Below are 25,263 nucleotides of genomic sequence, written 5' to 3'. Positions count from 1 at the left end.
TTATAATAAATAGTTGTTTTTTAAAAATTATATTATTTTTTGTGTGTGTACCGTCAAATCGGATCTGACTGGGATTGCAGTGCATAAAGTGTTTATAATATATACTTGTAACAGTGATTTTTTTTAAACAGAAAGTGACCTACCCTAACTTCTGAATCTATTCCAGAACTTCTGAATCAGGACCCAGGAGTAGACAAATAGGGAAACAAAACAACAAAACACCACAGTTAGAATTTTATTATCATTTGTTTTATTAATTAGGAATCATTGTAATAGGGGGCTTGGGATAGTTTTCCAAATGTGGAAGCAAAAGACATTAAGTTGAAAAGAAGACTAGTTATTGTTGATCAGCACTGTGCTAAGCAGTGTATGTGCCTTATATAAATTTGTTGTTGTTTTTTCAGTACCCTTATGAGGGAAGACTTATGTGCATTCAGTGCAGATAAGGAAACGATGATTGCAAAGAGTAAATAATAGCCTAATTTCTGACACCGTAAACTCATCCCCCTCCTCCAGACCCATATAAGATCTGTAAAGAAGAATATTTCTGGCAAGCACTAGAATGAAAGGATCAAAAAGTAGAACTTGATAGACGACCTGCTTCTGGGTCGGGGTTTCGTACGTAGCAGAGCAGCTCCCTCGCTGCGATCTATTGAAAGTCAGCCCTCGACGCTAGGGTTTGTAAAAACAAAACAAAACAAAACAAACCAACCAAAAAGTAGAACCTGAGCGGTAACTTATTGGTTACTCTGTGCATTGCTTTATGTCGTATCTTTGAGTCTATCCTTGAAGCCATGGTGTTCAGTAATAAGTAATAATTTTTACCTGGTTTACTTTGAATGTTTATGTTTTGTTTTCTTCCAGAAATGAAAGAGAGAGAACAAAGATAAATGAGCTTTGTTCTCAAGACACCCAGTGACCAGATAAGTAATGCGAAAGATACTGTAACAAGTACCTTCAGTTTGTGTGGGTGCTTCTGTGGGTGCTTGTGTGCAGCCTGCAGAAGGAGTCTCAATTGAAGATTGGCCAGAAGCAGACACCACAATTCGAGACCTTCTTTCAGCTTTAAATTTGGTTTTCTCTCTTCTCTTAACGTTCATCCACTCTAGTCATCTTGCTGTTTGTCATACTCACTTCTCAAGGGCAGTCATTTGCCTCTTGGCTCCCATCCTGGTACTGAGTATTTGCCCAGATGGTCTGTTTTTCTGTTTGCTCACCTCCTTTTTCCCCAAATCAAACTTTATTAACATAGTTTTCAGGAATTGATTAGTGACATGCAGAAAGCTCTTTGCATTTTATCTTTCATAAGATGATGAGGGAAAAATACAGGTAAAGATAATCAGTTTGGTCATTAGTTGTCTGTATTTAGAAAGGAAAATAAAAACATCCAAAAACCCAAAACCCAAGAGTTTAACAAGACTTAAAGTGTGGTTACAGATAAGAAGTGTTCTTTTTATTATGTTGTTTCTTTTGAAATATTTTTAGAAAATTTGGAATTAATAATTTTAGAAAATTCTCCACAAAAATATGGAGAATAATGTGGATATATCTACCCAACTTTTTCTTCTAATATTTTGATCTAATTCTAGGAATTTCATATAAATAATGGCATTTTTATGTATCTGACTTTGTTCCCTTGCATGCTTTTAAGGGTCATCCATGTTGCAAAATACATCAGTACTTGATTATCTCCTGGTTAAATAGTATTACATTGTTATACTGCACCACATTTTTATCCCTTCATCAGTAGGTGGACTTCTGAGTTTCTTTTTTTTTTGATGCTGAGAACAGTGCTAGTCTCAGCATCTATGTACAAGTGTATTGTTGAAAAAATATATGCATTAGAGTATTTCCCAATTCAGTATTTTTAGGAGTAGTTTACAAATTTTTGAGAAATTTATGTTTTCATTCTCTTGGATTATCTTCAGTTCTTGCTGTGAGGTTTGTCACAGTAGCAACACAATGTTACATTCCTAAGAAGAATATATAGAGAACTCTGATGGCCTAGTGTAAGACACTGCACTGCATTCCCAAAGGCATGTGGTTCAAACCCACTAGGTGCTTTGTGGGAGAATGATGGGCAGCCTCTTACATGATTTACTGTATCTGAAAGCCTTTTGGCGTGTCAGCAATGGGTCAGTTCCAACTCGATGACACACACAACACAGGAGGAATGTATGAGGATTCTGCTTGCTTCAGATTTTTGCCAACACTTTATTGTGAGTCTTTTTGATTGTTACTTTCAGAAAAATGGACTGTAACTTAGGATGGTAGAAGAATTGATGCCTTTTTAGCTGTGATGCTAGAGAAGAGTATTGAATATACTGTGGATGGTTAGGAGAACAACCAGGTTCGTTCTGGTTCCTGGCAAGGATTTTGAACTCTGTCTGATATGCTTTGGGCATGTTGACAGAGGTACCAGCCCTTGGAGGGGGACATCATGCTTGGAAGGGTGAAGGGACAGTGCAAGAGAGGAAGACCCTGGAGGAGATGGATTGACTCAGTGACTGGGGAATGGGGGTAGGTGTGTCAGAGACAATGAGCTTGGCTCAAGGTAAGAACAGGGTTCAGGGCTGTTGTAAATGGGGTCACTATGAGTTGCAAGTAACTCAATGGCATCTAACAACAACATCTCAGTGAATGTGAAGTGGTATTTTACTGTGATTTTATGTGGTCCCAAATGACATGAGAGAGTGCTGGTGGCCTAGTGGTGGTAAGGAGTTGGCTGCAAATCCAAGGACAGGCAGACAGTTTGAATCCACTGGCTTATTTTGCAGGAGAAAGACGGGCTATCTTCTCCTCTGCCCATCTCACAAAACCTGCCAGAGGTTTTTCATTTCACATTCAATAGTACAAAACAACAAATGACTAGTGATATTGAGCATATTTTTCAAATGTATTATGGCCATTTCTATATAATCTTCTTTTCCTATTTATATTCTTGAAAGAAATGTCCTTTGCCCATTTTGAAAGTTGAGTTCTTTTTATTGTTAAGTTGTAGGAGTTTTCTGGATAGTGTATATATTACATACATACGGGATTATTATTTGTAAATATTTTGTCATTTTTATAGTTTTTTTTTTCACTTTTAATGTGCTTTGCATGAAAGTTTTTTGCTGGACTTCATTTTTCTTATGTTTCATTCATGTACATTTTTCTTGGGTTTTTTTTTTGCACTGTTGCTGAAAATTAGTTGGCCATAAATATTAATGTTTGATTCTGGACTCACCAGTCTTTGTGGATACATAGATTTACCTTTAGACCAGTATCACCCAGCTTTGATTGTTCTAGCATTGAAATAGAAAAGTGTGAATCTTCTTTTTTGTTCTTTTTCTAGTCTTGGGTGTTCCTTGCATTCCCATATGAATTTTAGCGTCAGTATGTTCGTGTTTACATGAAAGCCAGATTATGTTGAATCTCTAAATAATTTTGAGATATATTCCTGTTCTAACAGTATTTTTCCCAATCTTTGAACATAGATGTTTTTCAATTTATTTAGGTCTTTAATTATGATGTTTTGTAGTTTTTATTATAAAAGTTTAGCCTGAGTATTTTATTCTTAAATGGGTTTATCTTCTATTAATCTTTGGACTTTTTCATTGCTCATTATTATTAGATATTATCACATAATTTCCAACTCACAGCAGCCCTGTGTACAATGGAGCACACACTGTGCAAACCTCCACTTTCCTCTGGGCTTGAGCCTCTTGGAGCTGCTGTGTTAGTCGGTATTCCTGAGAGCTTTTCTCTTTTCCACTAAGCCTTTACCAGGCTCTGGAAACTGCTTCCTTCTGATAGCATGCCATCCTCACTTCTGAGGAACATTCTGACTGCACTTCTCCCAAGATGAATTTTATTGCTACTATATGTGACTATATTGGAAGCAGGAGTGGCATCCACTTCCTAAACAACACACCTCCGGAAACTCTCTGAACTTTGATAAATGTTGATAGTTGTAGAGGGACTTAAGGCCTTTTGTTCATAGGGTCGCTATGAGCCGAGCTCAACTCGAAGGCAATTGAAAACAACAAAATGTAGTAATATAAAACTGTCACCTTTTCTTTTAGCTCTTTAAATTTCTTTTGTCGTAAAATCCTTTAAGTTTATTTAAATGATCTATTACATTTTTTTGAGAATTTTCTTTGCCTTACAATGTGCACCTGAATTATAAAAGAATTCTGAGCTATTTTCATTCTGATAATATGCCTGCAAATATTTGTGGATTTGTGAAATAGAGCAAGTGACAAACTTTTACCACCTGCTGTTCTGTGAATGAGCCCTGGTGGCTCAGTGTTTAAGTGCTTACTTGCATCTCACCAGTGGCTCTTGGAGCACAACTGTAACAGTCTGTCTCCTCCAGGATTACAGCGTGGGTAGCCCCCCTGTGTTAGTTTTAACTCTGATTGCAGTGAATTGGCATCAACATGATGGAAATATAATTTGTTTTACTTTTCTATAAGATCTGTGGCACTGCTAATTCTTAATAGTTTGAGCTGACAATTCATACAAATAGGAAATTTTAAGTCCTTGAGAATTGTGTATGGAGGCCCCACTCCCAGCATGTCATCTTAATTCAACAACTATTGTAGTTGTTGGAACCAACTCATGTCTGACCCTTCAGCGGGTTTTCAGAGGCTGTGAATCGCATGAAAAGAGATTGCCCATGTTTCTGCTGAAGAGCAGCTGGTGGGTTCTGACTGCCTGCGGTTGGGTTGGCATTGCAACCTCAAATCAGTAATGGTTTGTATTCCTTAGTACTTAGTACTCAGATACCTTGTTTTAGTAGTCTGCTACTCCAACTTATTTATACCTTTATCAGGAGCCTAGTCACCAAAGTTTTGCCCGAGTCCTTGATTCTAACCTCTTGAGCCTATGTTCCTGCCTCATAACTGGATGCTCATTCCCGTTTAGAAGCCAGTATAAATGTATAGGAATAATAAAAGAAATTAAGCAGTGAATGTCATCTTCATAATGAAAGATACTGTTTTGGTAATATCTAATTTTCAATACTTCGGACTTTATCTACCATATCTTTTGATACTTTGGACTTGTTGCTAGGAAAGGCTTTTCCTTGGAAAGAGACATCATGCTTAGAAAGGTAGAGGGACAGTGAAAGAGAGGAAGACTCTCTACGAATCAGATTCACACTGTGACTGCAAGAGTGGGTTTAAGTGTGTCACAGATGATGAGGATGACACAGGATAGGACCAGGGTTCAGTGCTGTTGTTCATAGAGTCCTAATGAGTCATACTCAACTTGAGGGCACCTAACAACAGCAACCACTACCACCACCACCACCACCACCACCATGTCTTTTGTCATGGAGGCTGGAGATTTTGAGTCCTTTTTAGCCTAGCACCAAGGGATTGGATTGCATAAAAAAAAATGAAATTTGCTGCTGTTTCCATTATTTTTAGCGCTTGTTGCTGTTTTAGCTCTGTAGGGTGCTCATTATGATTCAGTTAAATGTGTTTTACAGAACGGCAATTTATCAAATCCTCATTAAGCTAAGAGTGTAATTCCTCATGTGATATTCGCTGGTATTAATAGTGCCCATGCAGCAATAACTTCATCGCTCTCCACTGATGAAATGTTCTCAGATGCATTAGTAAACTGCTCTTTTTAGTCCTTTATTTCTGTAAGTAGTTCATAAACAAGAACATTTAAAGATGTTCAAATGGCTTTGTGATGTTTTTGATTATTTGGTTTTAATGGTGGTTGGGTTTTTTTTGTTTGTTTTTGTTTTTCAAGTTAGGTGAGACTGTTTCAGTTCAGAGTTTTTGAGAATTCAAAAAAATTTGACACTTAGATGATTTATTATTGTTGTTTGCTCTCTGGTTGATTCTGATTCATAGTACCCTCATACAATTTAAAAGAACTAGGGAATTATATATTGATAAAATCTCTTGTGATCTTGGGTACTGAAACAGTTTCTAAAAATTATTAGAAGCAGAATGTGTTGTTCTGTGTGTGTCTGTCTTTTTTTTTTAATGTGTATTCTTGTCCATTCATGTCTTATCAGAAGATTTTTCTGCCTCAGCTATAGCCTGTCCAGATGTTACAAATGTAAGCTCTGCTGCCAGTGTGCCTTCCTCCCTCAACTTGGCTCTGGCAAGCACTCACTCTTTCACCTCCTCCTGCCCCGCCATCTCTCTCTCAACAACCCCTACCCCCATTCTGGTTTAGATGAGGTTGTCATGGACTCCTGAAAGTCTGGAAGAATAGAACATTTTGTATCTAACATTAGCTGAGCTAGAAGTTTATCTATACATGTAGTTTTGTCATTTTTCTTAAATTAAGAGACACTGTCTTCTGTCTCCTTTTTCTTTCTTCCAGCCCTGCTTCCAAAAGTTACTTTTCAGTAACTGTTTTGGTTGCTGCTTGGCACCCAGTAAGTTCTACTTGAGTGAATAAAATATGTCTTAGCTCTGCCCTCAAGATTTGATAGATGGTTTGATTACACTATCATTTTTGTAAACCTGGATGTCATTGCTCTACCATTATTGCATATGATGTTACTATTCATGAGTGAGTCCATTATAATTTTAGTTTATGTATTACTTGGTTTTTTTTCTGTAAACTATTATTATCATGCCATACTGTTGTCTTAAAAAAGCTGTTGTACTTATTAATTGCTGTTAGATCCACTGTAACCCATGGACAATAGATTAAATTTGTGCCCTGTTCTGTACCATCCTCACGATTTCTGTCTTGCTTCACCCAAAGTGGTAGTCATTGTGTCATTCCATCTTGAGGGTCTTGCTCTATTTTGCTGTCTACCTTTTCCCAACATGTCTGTCTCCAAGGACTGGTTCCTCCTGAAAATATACCCAGAGTAATTGAGATGAACTTTCACTGTTTTTCAAAGGAGTACTCTGATTGTGCTTCATTAAGACAAGTTTATTTGTTCTTTTGACACTCCATAGGATTTTCAGTACTTTTCTCCAACACTACAATACAGACATTGATCCTTCGTTGGTCTTCTTTAGTCATTGTTTAACTTTCAGATGCCTAGGACACAATTGAAAATAAGAACGCTTGGATCAGACACACCTTAGTCTTTAAGCTGACATCCTTGTTCTTTTGAACTTTGGGCAGGTCCTTGACAGCCGATTTTACTAGTGCAATAAATCTTTTGATTTCTTGATCGCTGTTACTGTGACTGTTGCTGGTGGATCCAAGTAAAATTTGTTGACACCTTCAATCTTTCCTCCATCTATTTTGATGTTGTGTATTGGTTTGGTGGTGAAGATTTTTGTTTTCTGGATGTTGAGATATAATCTCTTATTGAAGGCTGTAGTTTTTGCCAATTAGATGTATTATTGTTGTGTATCATCGAGTTGGAACTGACCCATAGCTGACCTTCCAGTGAGTTTTCTGAGGCAGTTAATAATATGAGAGATGATTGCCCATCTTTCTCCCTCAGAGCAGCTGGTGGATTTGAACCTTGTGTCTTCGAGATTGCTGCACAGCTTATTACTAGGCCATCAGAGCTCCTGAAGTCTGTAGTTTTTGATCTTCTTTAGTAAGTACTGCAAGTCTTCTTCACTTTCCTGCAAGCAAAGTTTGTCATTCATCTCCATAATGCAACTTAATGATGAATCTTTGGCCAATCCTGATGCTACATTCGTCATCATATAGTCCTGCTTCCCAAATTGTTTGCTCAGCATACAGATTGAATCAATCAAGAATATCAAGGAATGTAGCCTTCAGTATGGACTGCATTTCACTGTCAGGAAAGCAAAAATTCTTACCACTGGACGATAGGCAGCGTCATGATAGATGGAGAAGAGGTAGAGACTGTCAACAGCTTCATCTTGCTTGGATCCACAATTAACACCGTTGGGACCAGCAACCAGGAAATAAGGAGACACATTAAACTGGGAAAATCTGCTGTTAGAGACCTCTCCAAATTGTTGAGGAGTAATGATGTCAGTTTGAGGACTAAGGTGTATCTGATTCAGGCCATAGTCTTTCTGATTACTAGCTGTGCATCTGAGAACTGGACAATGAATAAAGATGATAGAAAAAGAATTGATACCTTTCAGCTGTGGTGTTTGAAAAGAGCACTGAACACCCCATGGATGGCCAAGAATACAAACAGATAGTCTTGGAGAGAGTTCAGCCAGAGTGCTCTTTGGAGGCAAGAATGATGAGGCTTCTCCTCCATACTTTGGACATGTTGCTAGGAGGTGCTATTCCTTGGAAAGGGATGTGATACTGGGAAGAGTGGAGGGTCAACGAAGGAGAGGAAGGCGCTCAACCAGGTGGATTGATATGATGACTTCTGCAATGAGCTCTTGTGTATCAGGAAGTGTGAGGATGGTGTGGGATAGAACTGGGTTCAGATCTTTTTTTCATAAGGGTCGCTATGAATTGTGCTTGACTCGATGGCACTTAACACAACAGATTGAATCAATATTGATAGTCTATTACTCTGATCCTCACATTTCCTGATTTTAAATCATGCAATATTCCCATGTTCTTCTTGTGATCCACACCGTCTAATACTTCTGCATAATCAATAAAATACACGTGAATGTCTAGTATTCTGCGCTTTTAGTCAAGATCCTTCTGATAACAGTGATATCCATCTTGCCACAGGCTCTTCTGAATCTAACTTGAATTTTTGGCAGCCTTGTCAATAAACTGTTCCAGACATTTTTAAATAATCTTCAGCAAGGTTTTACTTGAATGTGGTATTATTACTGATAGTGTTGTATCATTTCTATCCACTGTTGGATGACTAATATTGGGAACAATTTTGGGTTTCTTCTAGTCAGTTGGCCAGATATTTGTTGGCATGTTATCTGTCAGAGTTGGACATGTTTCCTGAAGCAACCTAGTTGCTGTTCCATTGATTCCTGGGGCCTTATTTCTTGCCAGTATCTTTAGTTCACCTTGAACTTCTTCAGTAGTATTGGTTATTTTTAAATTTTTTTAGTTGATTTTCATATAATCATTCCTATATATTGTATTTTGTACATGTACTTTGTTTCCTATACCATCATACATACAGATTATATTTCATATAATTAATCACCATTGCTCTGTGCCTTTTGGTTCTGAACAATGTGACATTTCTTGAAATGGTCATTGTCAACCATTTCCTTTTGGTATCATGATTTCTTCCATCTTTTTCTGATGCTTCCTGCACTGTTCCAGGTTTTGCCCATAGAATCCTTCAGAGCTGTAACTCAAGGCTTGAAAGTCTTCTACAGTTCTTTCAGCTTGAGAACTACTGAGAGTGTTCTCTTTTGGTTTTCTAACTCCAGCTCTCTCACATTTCATTACACTACTTTGCCTTTGCAGGGTGCCCTTTGGAATCTTCTGTTAAGCTTTCTTACTTCATCATTCCTTCCTGTTCTTTTGGCTTCTTTTTTTTTTTTTACTTCTTGTATGCCATCAAATCAGATCCGACTGGCACAGGAGGGGATTGCCCCCTCCTTAGCATCTGGTGGGTTCAAATGCCTTCGAGATTGCCATGCATTTTGGCTTCTTTTTATCCCAGTACAAATTTCAGAGTCTCTTCTGACATCCATTTTAATCTTTTCTTTTCTTTCTTTCTTTCCTGTCTTTGTAATGATCTTTTGCTTTCTTCATGGATGATATTCTTGATGTCATTTCACAACTTATCTGGTCTTTGGTCATTAGTATTAAATACATCAAATCTGTTTTGATGTGAATAAATCATTCATTGTACGAAATACTATCATTGGATCTCTAGTTGAATTTTTGTTACCAGGCCCTATTTTCCAATTACCAGCCCTGCTTCTTTGCTTTCATTGCAATACAGTCACCAATTATTATTAATCCATCTTTGATCGATTTCTGACTGCAAATGTTGGTAAAAACACCTCTATTTTTTCATCTTTGGCTTTAGTTGTTAGGGTGTATATTTGAATAATAACAGTAATAACTGACTTCTGTGTAGCATCGTATCCTGTTACTCACTGTATTGTACTTGAGGAAAGATCTTAAAATGTTCTTTTTGATGATTAAAGCTGTGAAAAGAACATCTTTTTCTCCCCCAGTTTGCCATTTCTCACATAATTATTTGCTGTTATGTACCATCTAGTCAGAACTGACAGACTCTTAGCTGACTTTTCAGTACATTTTCAGAGGCAGTAAATCACATAGGAGGTGACTGCCCATCTCTTTCCCACAGAGCTGCTGGTGGATTTGAACCACATGCCTTTGGATTGGCAGCACAACTCCCTATCACGAGCTCCCTTTCCAGCATAGACCATCTCAACTCACTATGTCCTTCATCCCCTGTCCCCAATAATGCCTGTTATGTAGACCTGCAAATGTTTTATTTTTTTTCACTAGAGAAAACAGCTTTTATTAATGGTTATCTCCAGTAACCAAAAAAGCTATGTTCCCACTTTCAGTTACCCCAGGATCTTACATTGCTCCACCTGAGGAGGGGCTTGTAATTGCCTCTTGATTTTCAAAGGTCCAAGTCTTTTCCATTCTCTTCTGCAGCCTGACTTAGAAACTCAATAGCAATACCATTTTGGTTTCCCCCAGCATTGCCTGCTGCAATTCCGAGTAGGAATGGAAGGGGGAAAGGGGAAGCAGTTAGATGAGTAAGAAATCTTATTTATCAAAGGTCCCTCTGTTCTTCCTCAGTGATTTGATCCTTCATTGATTGCATTTCTCTTTGTGCTGGATCACACCTTTCTCAATCAGATCTGGGATTTCTACTGCCAGCCATGAACCTAGCCCAAGAGCCAAGAGATGAGCTAGTCCAAATTTTGGCACATTCCTGGCCCATAAAGGCTTGAAGTGATCAGTCAAGCATATTTTCCCACCCCTGTACATCTTTGCTGTCTTTCCATCCAGTTCAGGGACTGCAATTTCTGGAGCAGTAGTGGGAAGTGTGACAGGAATATCAAACTCGATGTCAAACTCGTATTTGAGGAGGTCATGGATGTACCATCATTTTCCAAACCACCGAGTCCCTTCTTTGTTGGACTCTAGTCAGAACCAGTCATTGTCCGCATTTTTCTTGTTCTCCACATACCGTATAAGGGACTGGTATTACTCCTTTAGTCGCTGTACCCATATCTCGCGATCTTGGGGTCTGGCGTTAGTGTTCAGGACAGGGATCTCTGACACCACCTGCCGGGTGGCTTCGTCCGCCATCTTGGACCAGCCAAGTGTTTTATTTTTTACAAATTCTGATTTTCCTAAACTCATACTTTGTACCTTCCATGTTCCATTTTAATGGATATTTGCAACTTTTTCCTATTTTGAGTCATGCCATATAAGCAAATGAAGGTCCTTCACTGGGTGAGAACTTTACTGCATCTTAGTCTGATTTGAGAAAGCAGCTCTTTTCTAGTTGAATTTTTGGTGCCTTCCAGCCTGAAGTACTCACCTCCCAGCACTCTGTCCAGCAAGTTATTCTGTTACCCATATGGGTTTTGATGGCCTGTTATTTCAGAAGTGAATGACCAGGCTTTGTTTTAGTCTGAAAACTCTACTACCACTTCTGCCATGGGTGACTGTTTGTACTTGAAATACAGTGACGTAGCTTCCAGTATCACGGCAGTGCAGAAGCCACCAGAGTATATGGCAGACAGACGTGTAGCGACTAAACATAGCCATTGGGAAATTGTTTGGTAGTGGGAAATTTTCCTGATTTACTTCTTTGATAGGTCTATGCCTCTCTTTTAATTTTTAGTTTTTAATGTCTTTGACTTGTGAAAATTTTTTGGGGTTTTCCTTAGGATTATTTTCTGTCTCTATTATTTGTTTTACTTTGTTTGAAAATGTGCTGTTATATTTTCTGTTGTACAGTTGTTCCCCTTTTTCTATAGTATTCTGGGATTCCATCATTCTGTTGTGTAACAAGTTCTCAAACATTTTTACGCTCCTGCCTTACACCTTTCCTTCATAGTGCTAAGTCAGTAGATGTTTTTTTTAGTTGTTGGTACATTCCTCTCTATGACTGTGGATTGTCACTTCTTTCTTTCTAATTTGTTAATTTCTTTTTATACCTCTTTTTTGTGTTTTAAGTTGTTATTATTTTTGTTGAAAACTTTCTTCTGTTCTTACTTCAGTTTTGATTGTCTTTAAAATACTGCTATTGTCCAGTGCCTCATGCTTACTTATGTACAGCAGAATGAAACACTGCCTGGTCCCGCACCATTCTGACCATCATTGCTGCGTTCGAGCCCATTATTATAGTCACTGTGTCTGTCCAGCTCATCGAAGGCCTGCCTTTTCATTCTTGCCTGGAAAAGTAGAGGGCAAAAGACAGACACTTGCAAACACCAATTGATACAGTGAATGTAAGTAAAATAGAGGTTATGAGGATGGTGCAGAATTGGGCAAGTTTTTGTTCTGTTGTACATCGGGTCAACTATCTCAAAATCAACAGCCTTTCCTTCACCAAGTTTGAAGCCCTTCTTCAGGGATTGGTCCTTCCTCCTAACACATCCAAAGTATGTGAGAGAAAATAAGACCATCTTTACTTCTGAGCAGCATTCTGCCTGCATTTCTTCCAATAACGATTTGTTTGTTCTTCTGGCAGATCCTGATATAGTCAATATTTTTCACTAAGACTAGTTCAGAGACATCTATTCTTTTTTGGCCTGCTTTATTCATTGCTCAGCTTTTTTGTGCATATCAGACAATTAAATATGTAAGGCAGAGGTTACTACACCTTAGTTTTCACAGTGATATCTGTACTCTTCTTGTAACTCTTTAGTCTTTTGCAGCAGATTGACCTTATCTAGTACATCATTCAACTTCTTTACTGATGTGTCTATGGTTATATATCCAAGCAAAACTAAATCTTTGACAGCTTCAATCTTATCTACATTCATCATGATATTGCCTAATCAGTTATGAGAATTTTTGTTTTCTTTATGTTGAGGTATAATGCATACTGATTATGAAAAGATGTTGTTGTTGTTGTTATGTGCCGTCGAGTCGCCTGCAACTCATAGCGACCCTATGTACAACAGCCCTAAACTCCGCTCTGTCCTGTGCCAATCGCACTGTCTCTGACACTCCCATCCCAATTATCCCAGTCACTGAATCAATCCACCTCATAGAGGGCCTTCCTCTCCTGCGCCGTCCCTCCACCCTCCCACGCATGATGTCCCTCTCTAAGGACTGGTCTCTCCTCACAACATGTCCAAAGTAAGTTAGACGGAGCCTCAGAATCCTTGCCTCCAAGGAGCCACCTGGTTTAACCCTCTCCAGGACAAATCTATTTGTTTTCCTAGCAGCCCATGGTATTCTCAATACTCTTCTTCAGCACCACAGCTCAAAGGCATCAATTCTCCTTCTATCCTCCTTGGTCATTGTCCAACTCTCTGATGCATAACAGGTGATTGCGAAGACCATGGCCTGTATCAGCCGCACCTTAGTCTCCAGAGAGACACCACTGCTCTTCAGCACTTTGGAGAGGTCCCTAACAGCAGACTTTCCCATGGCAATGCACCTTTTAATTTCCTGGCTGCTGGTGCCAAGACTGTTGACTATGGAGCCAAGCAAACTAAAGCTGTGTACAATCTCAATCTCTTCACCATCCATCCTGATGCTGCCAATTGGTGCAGTGGTGAGAATCTTTGTCTTCTTGACATTGAGCCTCAATCCACATTGTAGGCTGCAGTCCTTGACACTCTACAGCAGGCGCTTCAGGTCCTCCTCAGTTTCAGCAAGCAGGGTTGTGTCATTCGCATAACGCAGATTGTTGATAAATCGTCCACCAATCCTGATCCCACATTTCTCCTCATAGAGCCCAGCCTCCCGGATAATTTGTTCTGCATATAGGTTGAAAAGGTATGGAGATAGGATGCATCCCTGGCGTACGCCCTTCCCAATTTTGAACTTGCAGCCCGTTTTGACTGAAATATTAATTTGTTGTGTTCTAATTTCCAAAAAGATAAAATGCTTTGTAATGATAATTTCTTTAACTTTTATTTTTGTAGAAGAAATTGAGGAAGAATCTGAAACAACAGTTGAAGCTGATTTAACTGATAAACAGAAACATCAGTTGAAACATAGGGAACTCTTCTTGTCACGCCAGTATGAATCTTTGCCTGCAACACATATCAGGTAAGAACATTCTGGAAATGAACCTAACCTATTCAGTACTACTGTGACAATTAAAAAAGGGGAAAGACGAAAGAATATTTTTTCCAGCCTTTTCCAAATGCTCCTGTGGTTCTTGCTCAGATTAGCTTTCTAAAAACTTTGTAATGAAATTCTTTTCTGAAAAATTTATATGTAATATACATTACCATTTTATAAAGTCTTGTAAGAAATAGAGCAGTCATTTTTTACTTTCTTTTTATTCCAACATTCTCAATCTTTTGAAGATCTGTTAACAGCCTACAGAACAGTGTCCAGTGGTTTTGGTATCATGCCTGGTACTTTTCTGGTGCCTGGAAAGTCAGAATCATTTGGATCCATGATTTGTTAACATCCTACAGAATAGTGTCCAGTGGTTTTGGTGTCACACCTGGTCCTCTGCTGGTACCTGGAAAGTCAGCATCATTGGAATCCATGAGTGAAACCTAGGATTGGTTTCTAGGTGGAAACTCCTTGACCTTTTCGGATCTATGACTTTAATTTCTTTAGAGAATCTCTAGTATGAAAACTAAATTCTTTATTAATCTTTCAACTACATCTGCTCCACATATTGAAAAGGATACACAGGTCAAAATATCTAATTCCTTGTTTAAAGTTTTGACAGTTATTCTATGGAGAAAAAAAGAAGAAGCTTTCTTTGGTCTACTGGTGGTGGCAAAGTCTAAAGTCATAAGTAAAGTTGCAGTTTTTCTGCACATTATTCAATAAGTGCATTGTGGAAATAGAGCATGATGTATGAACTCAAAAGACAGGCTGATTTGGACCCTCAGAGCTAGGAATGCTTAAGAAGGAAGTGATATTTATTCATGCTTTCAAGAGATTACATTGGATATACACTGCTTGTGGAGGATAGAGGTGAATATGAGTGCGGTGTGTCTAGGGTGAATGATTTGAGGATCTACAGAGTTTAGTTCTCTCTGCCTAAAGAAATTCCCTTAAATTTTTGTTTACAGTCTTTCTTTAATTTTGTTTTGTAATGGTAACCATTTTCCTATAATCTTTTTTATAGTGGAATATAGTATATAAAATACCTATTTAAATAATGGCTTTCACATCTCTCACCTACAGTATTTAGCCTGCATTTTTTAAGGGAGGGTTGAGTGGGTATTGGTCCTCAGGCAGGATTCCTAAAGCTTTGTCCTGATCCTTGTACTCCCTTCATCTTCTCCAGGGACACAGAGATCTTCCCATGCTGTTAAAATGTATGGCAGAGTTTCTGGAATTAGGTTCTTTTCAAGTTCATGAAATACTTTGCCTTTGAATTCCCAAAGAGTAACACTCAGATTATTACTTTATTTCTATGGGAGCACCTTTTAAAAGAGCTCTGGTGGCCTGGTAGCAAGAAGGTGTGTTGCAATCCCAAAGTCACAAGGTTTGAGGCCACCAGCTGCTCCATTGGAGAAGGATGGGCACATGCCTCCCACGCAATTAACTGCCTCTGAAAAGTCCGTGGGTTACCTATGGGTTGGTTCCAACTTGATGGTACACAACAACAGCAAAGTTATTTAGATGTTTTTAGGGGATGCTTTGTGTTGACTAGAATTAGTTTGTTCTGTGTAATTTAGTCCTTTGCTGGAAAATATAATCAGGTCTGTGACGTCAGGCTGGAGACTAAGGTGTGCCTGATCTGGGCCATAGTCTTTGCAATTGTGTGCATCAGAGAGCTGGACAGTGACTAAGGATGATAGAAAGAATTTACCTTTCAGCTATGGTGCTGGAGAACAATATTGAATATACCATGGACTGCTAGGAGAACAAACAAGTTTGTCCTGGAGAGGGTGAAACTAGGCTGCTCCTTGGAGGCAAAGATTCTGAAGTTTCATCTGACATACTTACGGCATGTTGCAAGGAGGGACCAAGTCCTTGGAGAGGGACATCATGTTTGGGAGGGTGGAGGGACAGCGCAAGAGACAAAGACCCTTGATGAGATGGATTTATTCATTGACTAGGGTAATGAGAATAGATGTGCCAGAGACAGTGAGGTTGGCACAGGATATATAGAACAGGGTGTAAGGCTGTTGTACATAGGGTTGCTATGAGTCAACAGCACATAACAACAACAACAACAGGAAGGTGGGAATAGCCTTTTACCCAGTAGGAGTATTTTAAGAAAGAAAACCAAGGAATAAAGTTAGTATCTTTTGCTGAAAAAGATGGAACATGAAAACATTATATTTTGAGATGTTCTTAGAACTGTGTATAACTAATAAATGCTAAAGAGCCAGATGCATGTTATTTAATTGGATGATGCTAGACTATGAAGATTGATTTCTAGCCTAAGAAGTTATGTGGCCATATAAGCATCTTGCCAGAACAAGACTTTCACAAATGGCTTTAAAAATGTACCCATAACAAGCAAGTATATTTTTAACCTACCCTTCTGGATAACTTGGAATTTGTTTATGAGTGATGTTAGTTTCCTTTGACAGATTGCTTATGTTGAAAAATGAGTAATGTATTTTTTATTTTCCATATAGACTAGGGGATTATATTTGAATGTAATTATCAAGACATCCTTATCTTAAACTTAACAAACCATATAGTATATATGATTAATCACTGAATATTATTTCCTGAGCATATTCTACATTAGAGACCTTATTGAATGCTTGATAAAACAAGATCCATGCCTGTGAGGAGTTTAAAGGGTAATGATTCATTTCCATTTTGATGTAATCAGATAGATATTTGGGACTTTTTTGTGTTTTGTTTTGGGGTTTTTTTTGGGGGGGATTTGTTGTTTCTTTTTTAAATTGAGAGTGAGAAGTGCACATCCACATCTTTCTTGCTATTTGTTGTTTTTTAAAATTGAGAATGAGAAAGTGCACAGCCACATCTTTCTTACTATTGGTGCACATTTTTAGACAGCTGGATGGAGTTAGGAGCATAGATTGTGGCTAAGGCATAGAGCTGAGCTAACCAGCTGAAGTAGAACAAGTACACATTGGTGTGAACTTGACATTTTGCTGATGTTGAAGTCATACCCTATTTGTTTCTGTTAATATGGGAGAAAATTACTGAAGGCCCATTGTTCTTTGGCAGCAAGGAGGGGTAATTTGATGAATGCTGGCTTTTTATTTTGTGGAACATTATAAGATGCCCAGAATTTCATTGGTGCTATATAGAACATAGAAGAAAAGATGACTGAAACATTCTTGAGCTTCTTTGTGAGTTATGGTATTTGCTAGTAGCTCTAACCTTCCCAAAACATCAAGAAGGCAACTCAACTGTTTATTCTAATTCTGCAGGAAGAGACTACATGAGTGTGAGCAAGCAAGCCAACAAGCAGTATCTGGAAAGCCTCTTGGAGTTAGCAGTTCATGTCTTGTTTGTGAGAGGAAGATAGGGCTCAAACAGTGTGAATCTCTTTGGGACTATTTTGGTAGAAAAGGGAGAGGTATCATTTTTCTTGCATAATGACTTCAAGTCAGTTCACCTCAGCTTGAGTCCAAATTGGCTCGTAATTGATGCTCCTGCCAGTTTTCAGAGGCTGTAAACTGCACCAACATTACCCATCATTCTCTGAGCAGCTGGGAGATTCAAACCCACTGCCTTTGGGCTGGCAGCTCAACTCTACCTAGTAGGTCATCAGATCACTTTCACAATTAGATAAAGCATTATAAAGTTTATTGTTACATTGCTCCCAGTCCTGTTACATGTGTATATATATTACTCTAACCAGTTTTCCATATTGTTTTTGTTATGTGCTGTTGAGTCAGAACCAACCCATTGCTGACTCTTGAGCATGTTTTCAAAGGCAGTGAATTGCATGGCAGGTGTATACCCAGCTTTCTCCTGGAAAGCAGCGGACAGACTAGAACTGTCTGCCTTTGGAATAACAATATAGCATTTTACCTCTAGACCACCAGAGCTCCTTAGTTTTCTTTATGTTATAATTGTGTGCCCTCAAGTTAGAACCAACCCACAGCACAGGCGAAAATGGCATCTTTTTTCTGTGTGGCACCTGATGAATTTGAACTGTATGCCTTCGGGATGGCAGTGTAGCTTCTTACCACTAGGCCACCAGAGCTCCCTAGTTTTCTGTACAGCACAGTCTTACATATCTGAAATGTATACTGAACTTCACTTTTAAAAAAATCCCAGCAGTTATTGAACTTTTTATGATAGCTGCTGTTCCAGTTGCTTTACATGTATTTTATTTAAGCTTTAATCTTTAAAGTCCAGTTAATGTTCTCAAGGAAACTTGGTGGCAAAATGGTTAAGTGCCTGCCAACTTTTTTTTCCCCCCAAAAAACTAAATTGGCACAGCATCAGGGCTTTTATTTCAATAATTGCACAACAATGAGTAATCAAAAAGCAAAAACTAAAACAGTGGCAATTCTCAATATATTTAGTGTTTTCTTTTAAAATAGAAATTATCTTTTCACCAAAGTTAGACATAGATTTTATTTTTTATATTTTAATTGTGATTTTAATGAAAGTTGACAGAAAAGTTGGATTATATATTTTTTAATGCTTGTTTATTTACAAAGTTCGAATATATTAATTTTCACAACAGATCTTTCTCATTTCCTTCACCTCTCCATCAAATTGTATGACCCTATGACCACCCTCCTCGCCCATTCTCACCTGTGTGCTTTTACCTTCCCCCTCCTTAGCTCCTCATACTCATTCTACAATAATGGTTTTATGCAGTATTTGTCCTTATGGGACTGAATTAGTTCACTCAGCCATTATGCTCTCCAGTCCCTCCCAAGTTAGGTAGTAATTTACAAAATCATTGTTCCTACATACTATGTTGTATTCCATTGTGTGAATGTACCATAATTTTTCAATCTTTTCAATTGTGGTTAGACATCTGGGCTGTTTCCATGTTCTTATGATTGTGAATAGCCTGCCAGCTCTTAAGTTAGTACTTCTACCTGCCACTCTGCAGAAGAGATGACCTGGAAATCTGCTCCAATAAAAAATTCATCTTAGGAAACCCTACCGTGAAGATTCTCTTCAGGGTTGCCAAGAGATGGGATCAACTGAATAGGACCCAACATCATACTTTCTAAAAAAAGACTGGAGAAGCCAACCTGGAACCTAATACTGTGTTCAGAGTAGGGTAGGTCTCAAAGCTGTGGTGTGAGTAGTGTTCAGACTGACCCCTAATTGAAGATTTTTCTGAGGAATTCTTAAGATTTATTTATTTTTTTTTCTTCTTTTAAAAAGTTGTTGTCTCAAAAATCTCAAAAAACAGGTTCGTCCTGGAGAGGGATAAACCAGGCTGCTCCTTGGAGGCAAGGATTCTGAAGCTTCATCTGACATACTTTGGACATATTGCAAGGAGGGACCAGTCCTTGGAAAGGGACATCATGCTTGGAAGGGTGGAGGAACAGTGTAGGAGAGGAAGATCCTCTATGAGATGGATTGATTCAGTGATTTGGGTAATGGGGGTAGGTGTGTTGGGGACAGTGAGACTGGCACAGGATAGGGCAGTTGTACATAGAGTTGCTGTGAGTTGCAGGTGACTCGACAGCACATAACAACAACAACAAACAACAATATTTTACTGCGATTTTACCAAAGTTCAAATTGATTTTCATTCGTTTATTGTTACACATTTTTCCTCTTCTCCCTTCCCCCTCTCCCAGGTAACTTTCTAAAGAATTTTCAATCGTTGTTGCACATTTTTGTCCCTCCCCCTCTTATCACCCTCTGCTAGTCTGCTTGCAGTGAACCTTTTATTCCAGATTGTTGCCATGCTTCTAATACCTAATAATATATTCCTTTTAAACAGTTCTTTCCCTTATCTATTCCAATACAGTGTTCATTATCTGTTCTCTCCTCAAACCCTACTTCAGTCTTGTTTTATAATAGTAGTGGTATGCTATTGGAACTGAAATACTAATTTCTCATAATGTCCTCTAGGGTCACCCATGCTTTACGAATTTATTGGGTTTTTTTTTTAAATTTATTGTTTTATAGTTCCACATTGTCTTCCATTGTGTGAATGTACTGTGGTTTTTCTCTCTATTCATTAGTTGATGGCAACTTGGGTTCTTTCCATCTTTTTGCCATTGTGAATAATGCAGTAATAAACATGGGTTTGCATGTAACTGTTTGCATAGCGATTATGGTTTCTTTAGGGTAAATTCCCAATAGTGGACTTTCTGTGTCAAATGTTATTTCTTTTTCCAACTTTTTGAGAAGATACCAGACAGCCTTCCATAGTGTTTGTACCATTTTACATTCCCACGAGCAGGTGGATAAGAGTTCCAATCTCATCACAACCTTGCCAGCATTTGTTATTTTCTGCCCTGTTGAACTTTGCTGTTGTTACCTGGGTGAGATGTTATCTCATAGTTGTTTTGATTGGCATCTCTCTGATAGCTAAGATTTTGAGTAGTTCTGTGTGTGTGTGTGTGTGTGTATATGTACCATTTGAATGTCTTCTTTGGTGAAGTGTCTGTTCATATCTTGTGCCCATCTTGTGGTTGGTTTGTTTACCTTTTTCTTATTGAGGGGCTGGAGTGTTTATGTGAGTTCCTTATCAGATATGTCATTGACAAATAATTTTTCCCAGTCTGTGGATTCCTTTTTACCTAATACCAACAGCCAGGAAATCAAAAGACAAAGCACTGTGGCAATTGGACAATTAAAACAGACATTCGCAGGGGGGGGGGGGGGCGTGGAGAGAAGAATGAACTGGGGAGGAGGGTAGAGAAAACAGTGCAACAATGAATGAATGAAAACCCAAAATCTCTGTAAATGTTCACTAAAACTAATAAAATTTAATAATAATTAAAAAAATGAAAAAAAAAAAGACAAATTGCATTGGGAAAATCTACTGTTAGGGACCTCTCCAGAGTATTGGAGAGCAATGATGTCAGTCTGGAGACTAAGGTGCTCCTGACCCAGGCCATAGTCTTCGTGATTACTTGCTATGCATCAGAAAGCATGACAATGACTAGGGGTGATAGAAGGAGAATTGATGCCTTTGAACTGTGGTGCTGGAAAAGAGTATTAAATATACCATGGACTTCTAGGAGAACAAACGGGTTTGACCTAGAGAGGATTAAAGCATGCTGCTCCTTGGAGGCAAGAATTATGAAGTTTTGTCTGACATACTTTAGGTATGTTGCAAGAAGTGACCAGTCATTGGAGAGGGAAATCATGTTGGGAGAGTGGAGGGATGGCACAGGAGATGAAGACCGTGGATGAGATGGATTAATTCAAAGATTGGGATAATGGGGGTAGATGTGTCAGAGACAATAAGGTTTGCACATAGAGCAGGGTTCTGAGCTTTTGTATATAGGGTCACTGTGAGTCTCAAGTAACTCAGTGGCACATAACAACAAACAATGGAATTTGATTTTTTTAGAAGGTCCTATATATGTATTTTGCTCTCTCCTTGGTGTAGATTCTTCATTATACTTGGTAATCTGTTCATGCTGTGGATTAGGGCTTCTTGAGTAGTTCCTAGGTTTTTTTTTCTTTGATGAATTTTTTTAGTCTTCGATTTTACTCCCAGGTCCCTGATCCATTTTAAGTTGGTTTTTGTATATGGTGTGAAGTGTAGGTCTTTCCAGAGTTTTCTTCAGATCACTTTCTAATTTTGCCAACACCATTTGTTAAAAAGGTGTTGTTTCCTCATTTAACTGATTTTGTCTTTTTATCAATAATCAGTTAGCCATAGGTAAATAAGCTGATTTCTGGATTGCCAATTCTATTCTATTGATCTCTGTGTTTTGTCACTGTACTATACCACACTGACTTTACCACCATGGCCATGTAGTAGAAGTTGAGATCCCAGGAGTATGCTGCCCCCTACCTTGTTGCTCTTTTTCAGGAGTGCTTCAAGATTGCTTTCTAATCCAGATGAAGTTGGAAATTGCTTTTTCCTTCTCATTGAGGAATGGAATTCTGTTTGTGTTGGGATTGCATTGAACGTGTAGTTTGCCTTTATTAGACTTGGTCGTTTTTACAATATTGAGTCTTCCTATACAAGAGTATGATATATTCTTCCATTTCTCCAGGTCTCTTTTTATTTCTTGTACTAATGTTTTATAATTTTCTTTGTATAGGTCTCTAGTTAGATTTACTCCCAACTATTTAACTTGTGATTACCTATCATAATAAGTATTGTTTTTCTTAGCTCCATTTCTGTATTCTCTTTTTCACTGTAGAGAAATCCAGCTGATTATTTTTTATGTTGTTATAACTGATTTTTTAATTTAATTGATAGTTTATTATTTTTGGGGTCCCCAGGTGAAGCGGATGTTTAAGAGCTCTACTACCAGCTGGAAGCTTGGCTGCTTGAAGCCACTTAGAGGCATCTGATTTTCAAACATAGCAGTTTTGAAAATCCTACAGCATAGTTGTATTCTGCCTGTATCATGTTGCGGAAATTCCATCATGAGGTGGACTTTCTTTGGCAGCAGCTAACAACAGAACTCAGTCTACAAGATCAACTAATTTCCAAAATGAGAAGCACCTTTATTTAGATGAAAAAATTATCTTGAGCCTTATGTAAGATTTGTCTAGCTTGTTCTTTTTTTTAAATTAAATTTTAATAATTTTAATGAACATTTACAGAGATTTTGGGTTTCCATTCATTCATTGTTGCACTATTTTCTCTACCCTCTTAGCTTGTTCTTTTAATGTATTATTTCAGTTCATAATATTTTTGCAAGTCCATAACTTTTTTCCCCCAATCTCCTGTTGAACAATGTCCACAGTAGCACTTTTGAATTTTAAATCTGGAGATTTGTTTAAGGAAATAAGACTATCAACAGATAACAGAATAATTCCCCCTTTTATTGTAGTAACTTTAGCTCAGAAAACGAAAACTTCAACTTAGAACACTAAGCTTTTGCTTGTATGTGTTTGTTCTTGTTGTGTTATTATGGTAAAAATAAACCCCAATCTTGTTTAACAATTTAACAATCAAGGTGGGCCATCACCTTCGTAAATAGTACACCCCTGAAAATCCTATGAGAGACAGAGGAATAAAGATAGTTATAGGACTAGAGAGAGGTAGAGCCTACGTTGGAAGTCGATACAAATGAGAAGAAATAGCTGCAAAAATTCATTAATAATTGGAACAAGGAATGTATGAAGCTTCAATGTTGGAAAATGAAGTGGAACATATAAGCATCAACATTCTAGGCATTAGTGAGATGAGATGGACTGGCTTTGGCCACAGTGAGTCAGTCACATGGTATACCATGCCAGGAATTGGGGGTGAGGAAGAATGGTGTTGAATTAATAGTTAAAAAGAAAATGTTAAGTTCTCTTCTGAAGTATAATGTTGATATGCATACAAAGAAGGCGGTTAATATGACTATTACTCAAATATACACACCAACAGCTAAAGTCAAAGAGGAGGAAATGGGAGATTTTTACTAAATTTTGTGGTCCCAAATTGACCAAACATGCAATTAAGATGTGTTAATGATAGTGGGTGACTGGAATGCAAAAACTGGAAACAATGAAGAAGGAAGGGTAGTCAAAAAGTACAAACTTGGTAATAGAAATGAGGCAGGAAATAAAATGATTAGATTTTGTACATTCAATGATTATTCATCACAAATTACTTTTCTAGGAAAACATACATGGTGACATTACACATTCCCAAGAAAGGTGTGCAACTGAATATAGAAATTATTGAATAAGTTTATGAATAGCACATGCAAAATACTGCTGAAAATCATGAAAAAAATGCCTATTACAATACATAGACAAAGGACTGCCAGAAGTTGAAGCTGGATTTAGAAGTACCACAGATATCATTACTGATGCCACATAGATCCTGACTGAAAGCACAGACTATCAGAAAAAAAATGTCTTATTTGTGCTTTCTTGATTATGCAAAGGCATTTATGTGCATCATATTAAGTTACAACTGACATTGGGAAGAATGGGAATCCCAGAACACTTAATTGTGCTCACATGAAACCTATACCTAGTCTGAAAGGCTGTTGTGTAGACAGCAAGGGACTATTCTATGATTTAAAATTAGAAAAAGGGTGTGTCTGGGCTGTATTCTTTCTCTATACCTACTCAACCTGTATGCTGAGCAGATTATTTGAGAAGATGAACTCTATGAAAAAGAATGTGGCATCAGGATTGGAAGAAAATTTGACAGCGTGTGTTATGCACATGACAACAACCTTGCTTGCTGAAAATGAAGAGGACTTAAAGTGCTTACTGCAGAAGATCAAAGAATACAGCTTTCAAAATGGATTGCATCTCAATGTCAAGAAAACAAAGATTCTCACTACTGGATTTATTGATGGAGAAATGAGTGAAAGTGTCAACAACTTCTTCTTGCTTGGATCCACAGTCAACACCCTTGGTACCAACAGGCATGAAATGAGAAGTGTTGCAGTGGGGAAAGTGAGCAGTGAGGGACTTCTCCAAATTACTGAGGAGCAGTAATGTCAGTTTGAGGACTAAGGTGTGCCTGATTGAGGCCATGGTATTTTCATTCACTTGCTATGTTGTTGAGAGCCAGACAGTAACTAAGGATGACAGAAGAAGAATTGATGCCTGTAAGTGTGTTGCAGGAGAAGCATACTGAATATCTTACATACTGTCAAAAGAACAAACAGAAATATGTCAGAAAAGGTATAGCAGGAGTGGTCTTTGGAGGCAAAGGTGATAAAGCTTCGTCTCATATTTTGAGCATGTTGCTAGCAGAGGCTGTTTTTTGAGAGGGACATTGTGCTTGGAAAAGTGGAGGGTCAGTGAAGGAGAGGAAGACCTGCATAGACATGGATTGACTCAATGACTGTAGCCAGGAGCTCAGGTGTGTTAGAGATGAAGAGGATGGCACAGGCTAGGGCAGGGTTCTTAGGGTCTCTGTGAGTCATACTCAGCTGGATGACAGTCAACAACAGCAGCAACATTCAGCAATAACTCTTTCAATAATTTTTTATGTGTAAAACTCAGAGACATTGATTATATTTTCTGCAGTGTATATCCATTTTCACTCTCCATTTTTACTTATTCCACCATTACCTTAAATCCAAATGAAAAGTCTTTACTCCTTTTCTTATCCTTTTGATCCTCTATAACAGGAAAATTACCCATTAGAGTTTACCAGGCTGTAAATTTTTTTTTAATTAAATTTTATTAGTTTTAATGAACATTTACAGAGATTTTGGGTTTTCATTCATTCATTGTTGCACTGTTTTC

The 25,263-nt window shown here is 38.0% G+C and overlaps 1 protein-coding gene and 1 pseudogene across 1 annotated transcript in view; one reads left to right on the top strand and one right to left on the bottom strand.

Annotated features, from left to right (window-relative positions):
- The window catches only part of MTA3 (metastasis associated 1 family, member 3), a 222,757-nt gene that overhangs the window by 53,790 nt on the left and 143,704 nt on the right, over positions 1-25,263 (top strand). Inside the window, exon 4 of the mRNA XM_006882383.1 lies at positions 13,953-14,079. Coding sequence (XP_006882445.1) covers positions 13,953-14,079 — 127 coding nt within the window. The remainder of the gene's footprint in view (positions 1-13,952; positions 14,080-25,263) is intronic.
- On the bottom strand, positions 10,648-11,151 carry LOC102860034 (annotated as a pseudogene).

The sequence above is a fragment of the Elephantulus edwardii genome, unplaced genomic scaffold, assembly GCF_000299155.1.
Source record: "Elephantulus edwardii isolate Elephantulus edwardi_28Jun2011 unplaced genomic scaffold, EleEdw1.0 scaffold00019, whole genome shotgun sequence".
Taxonomy (NCBI): domain Eukaryota; kingdom Metazoa; phylum Chordata; class Mammalia; order Macroscelidea; family Macroscelididae; genus Elephantulus; species Elephantulus edwardii.
This window is presented reverse-complemented; position numbering and strand designations above follow the sequence as displayed.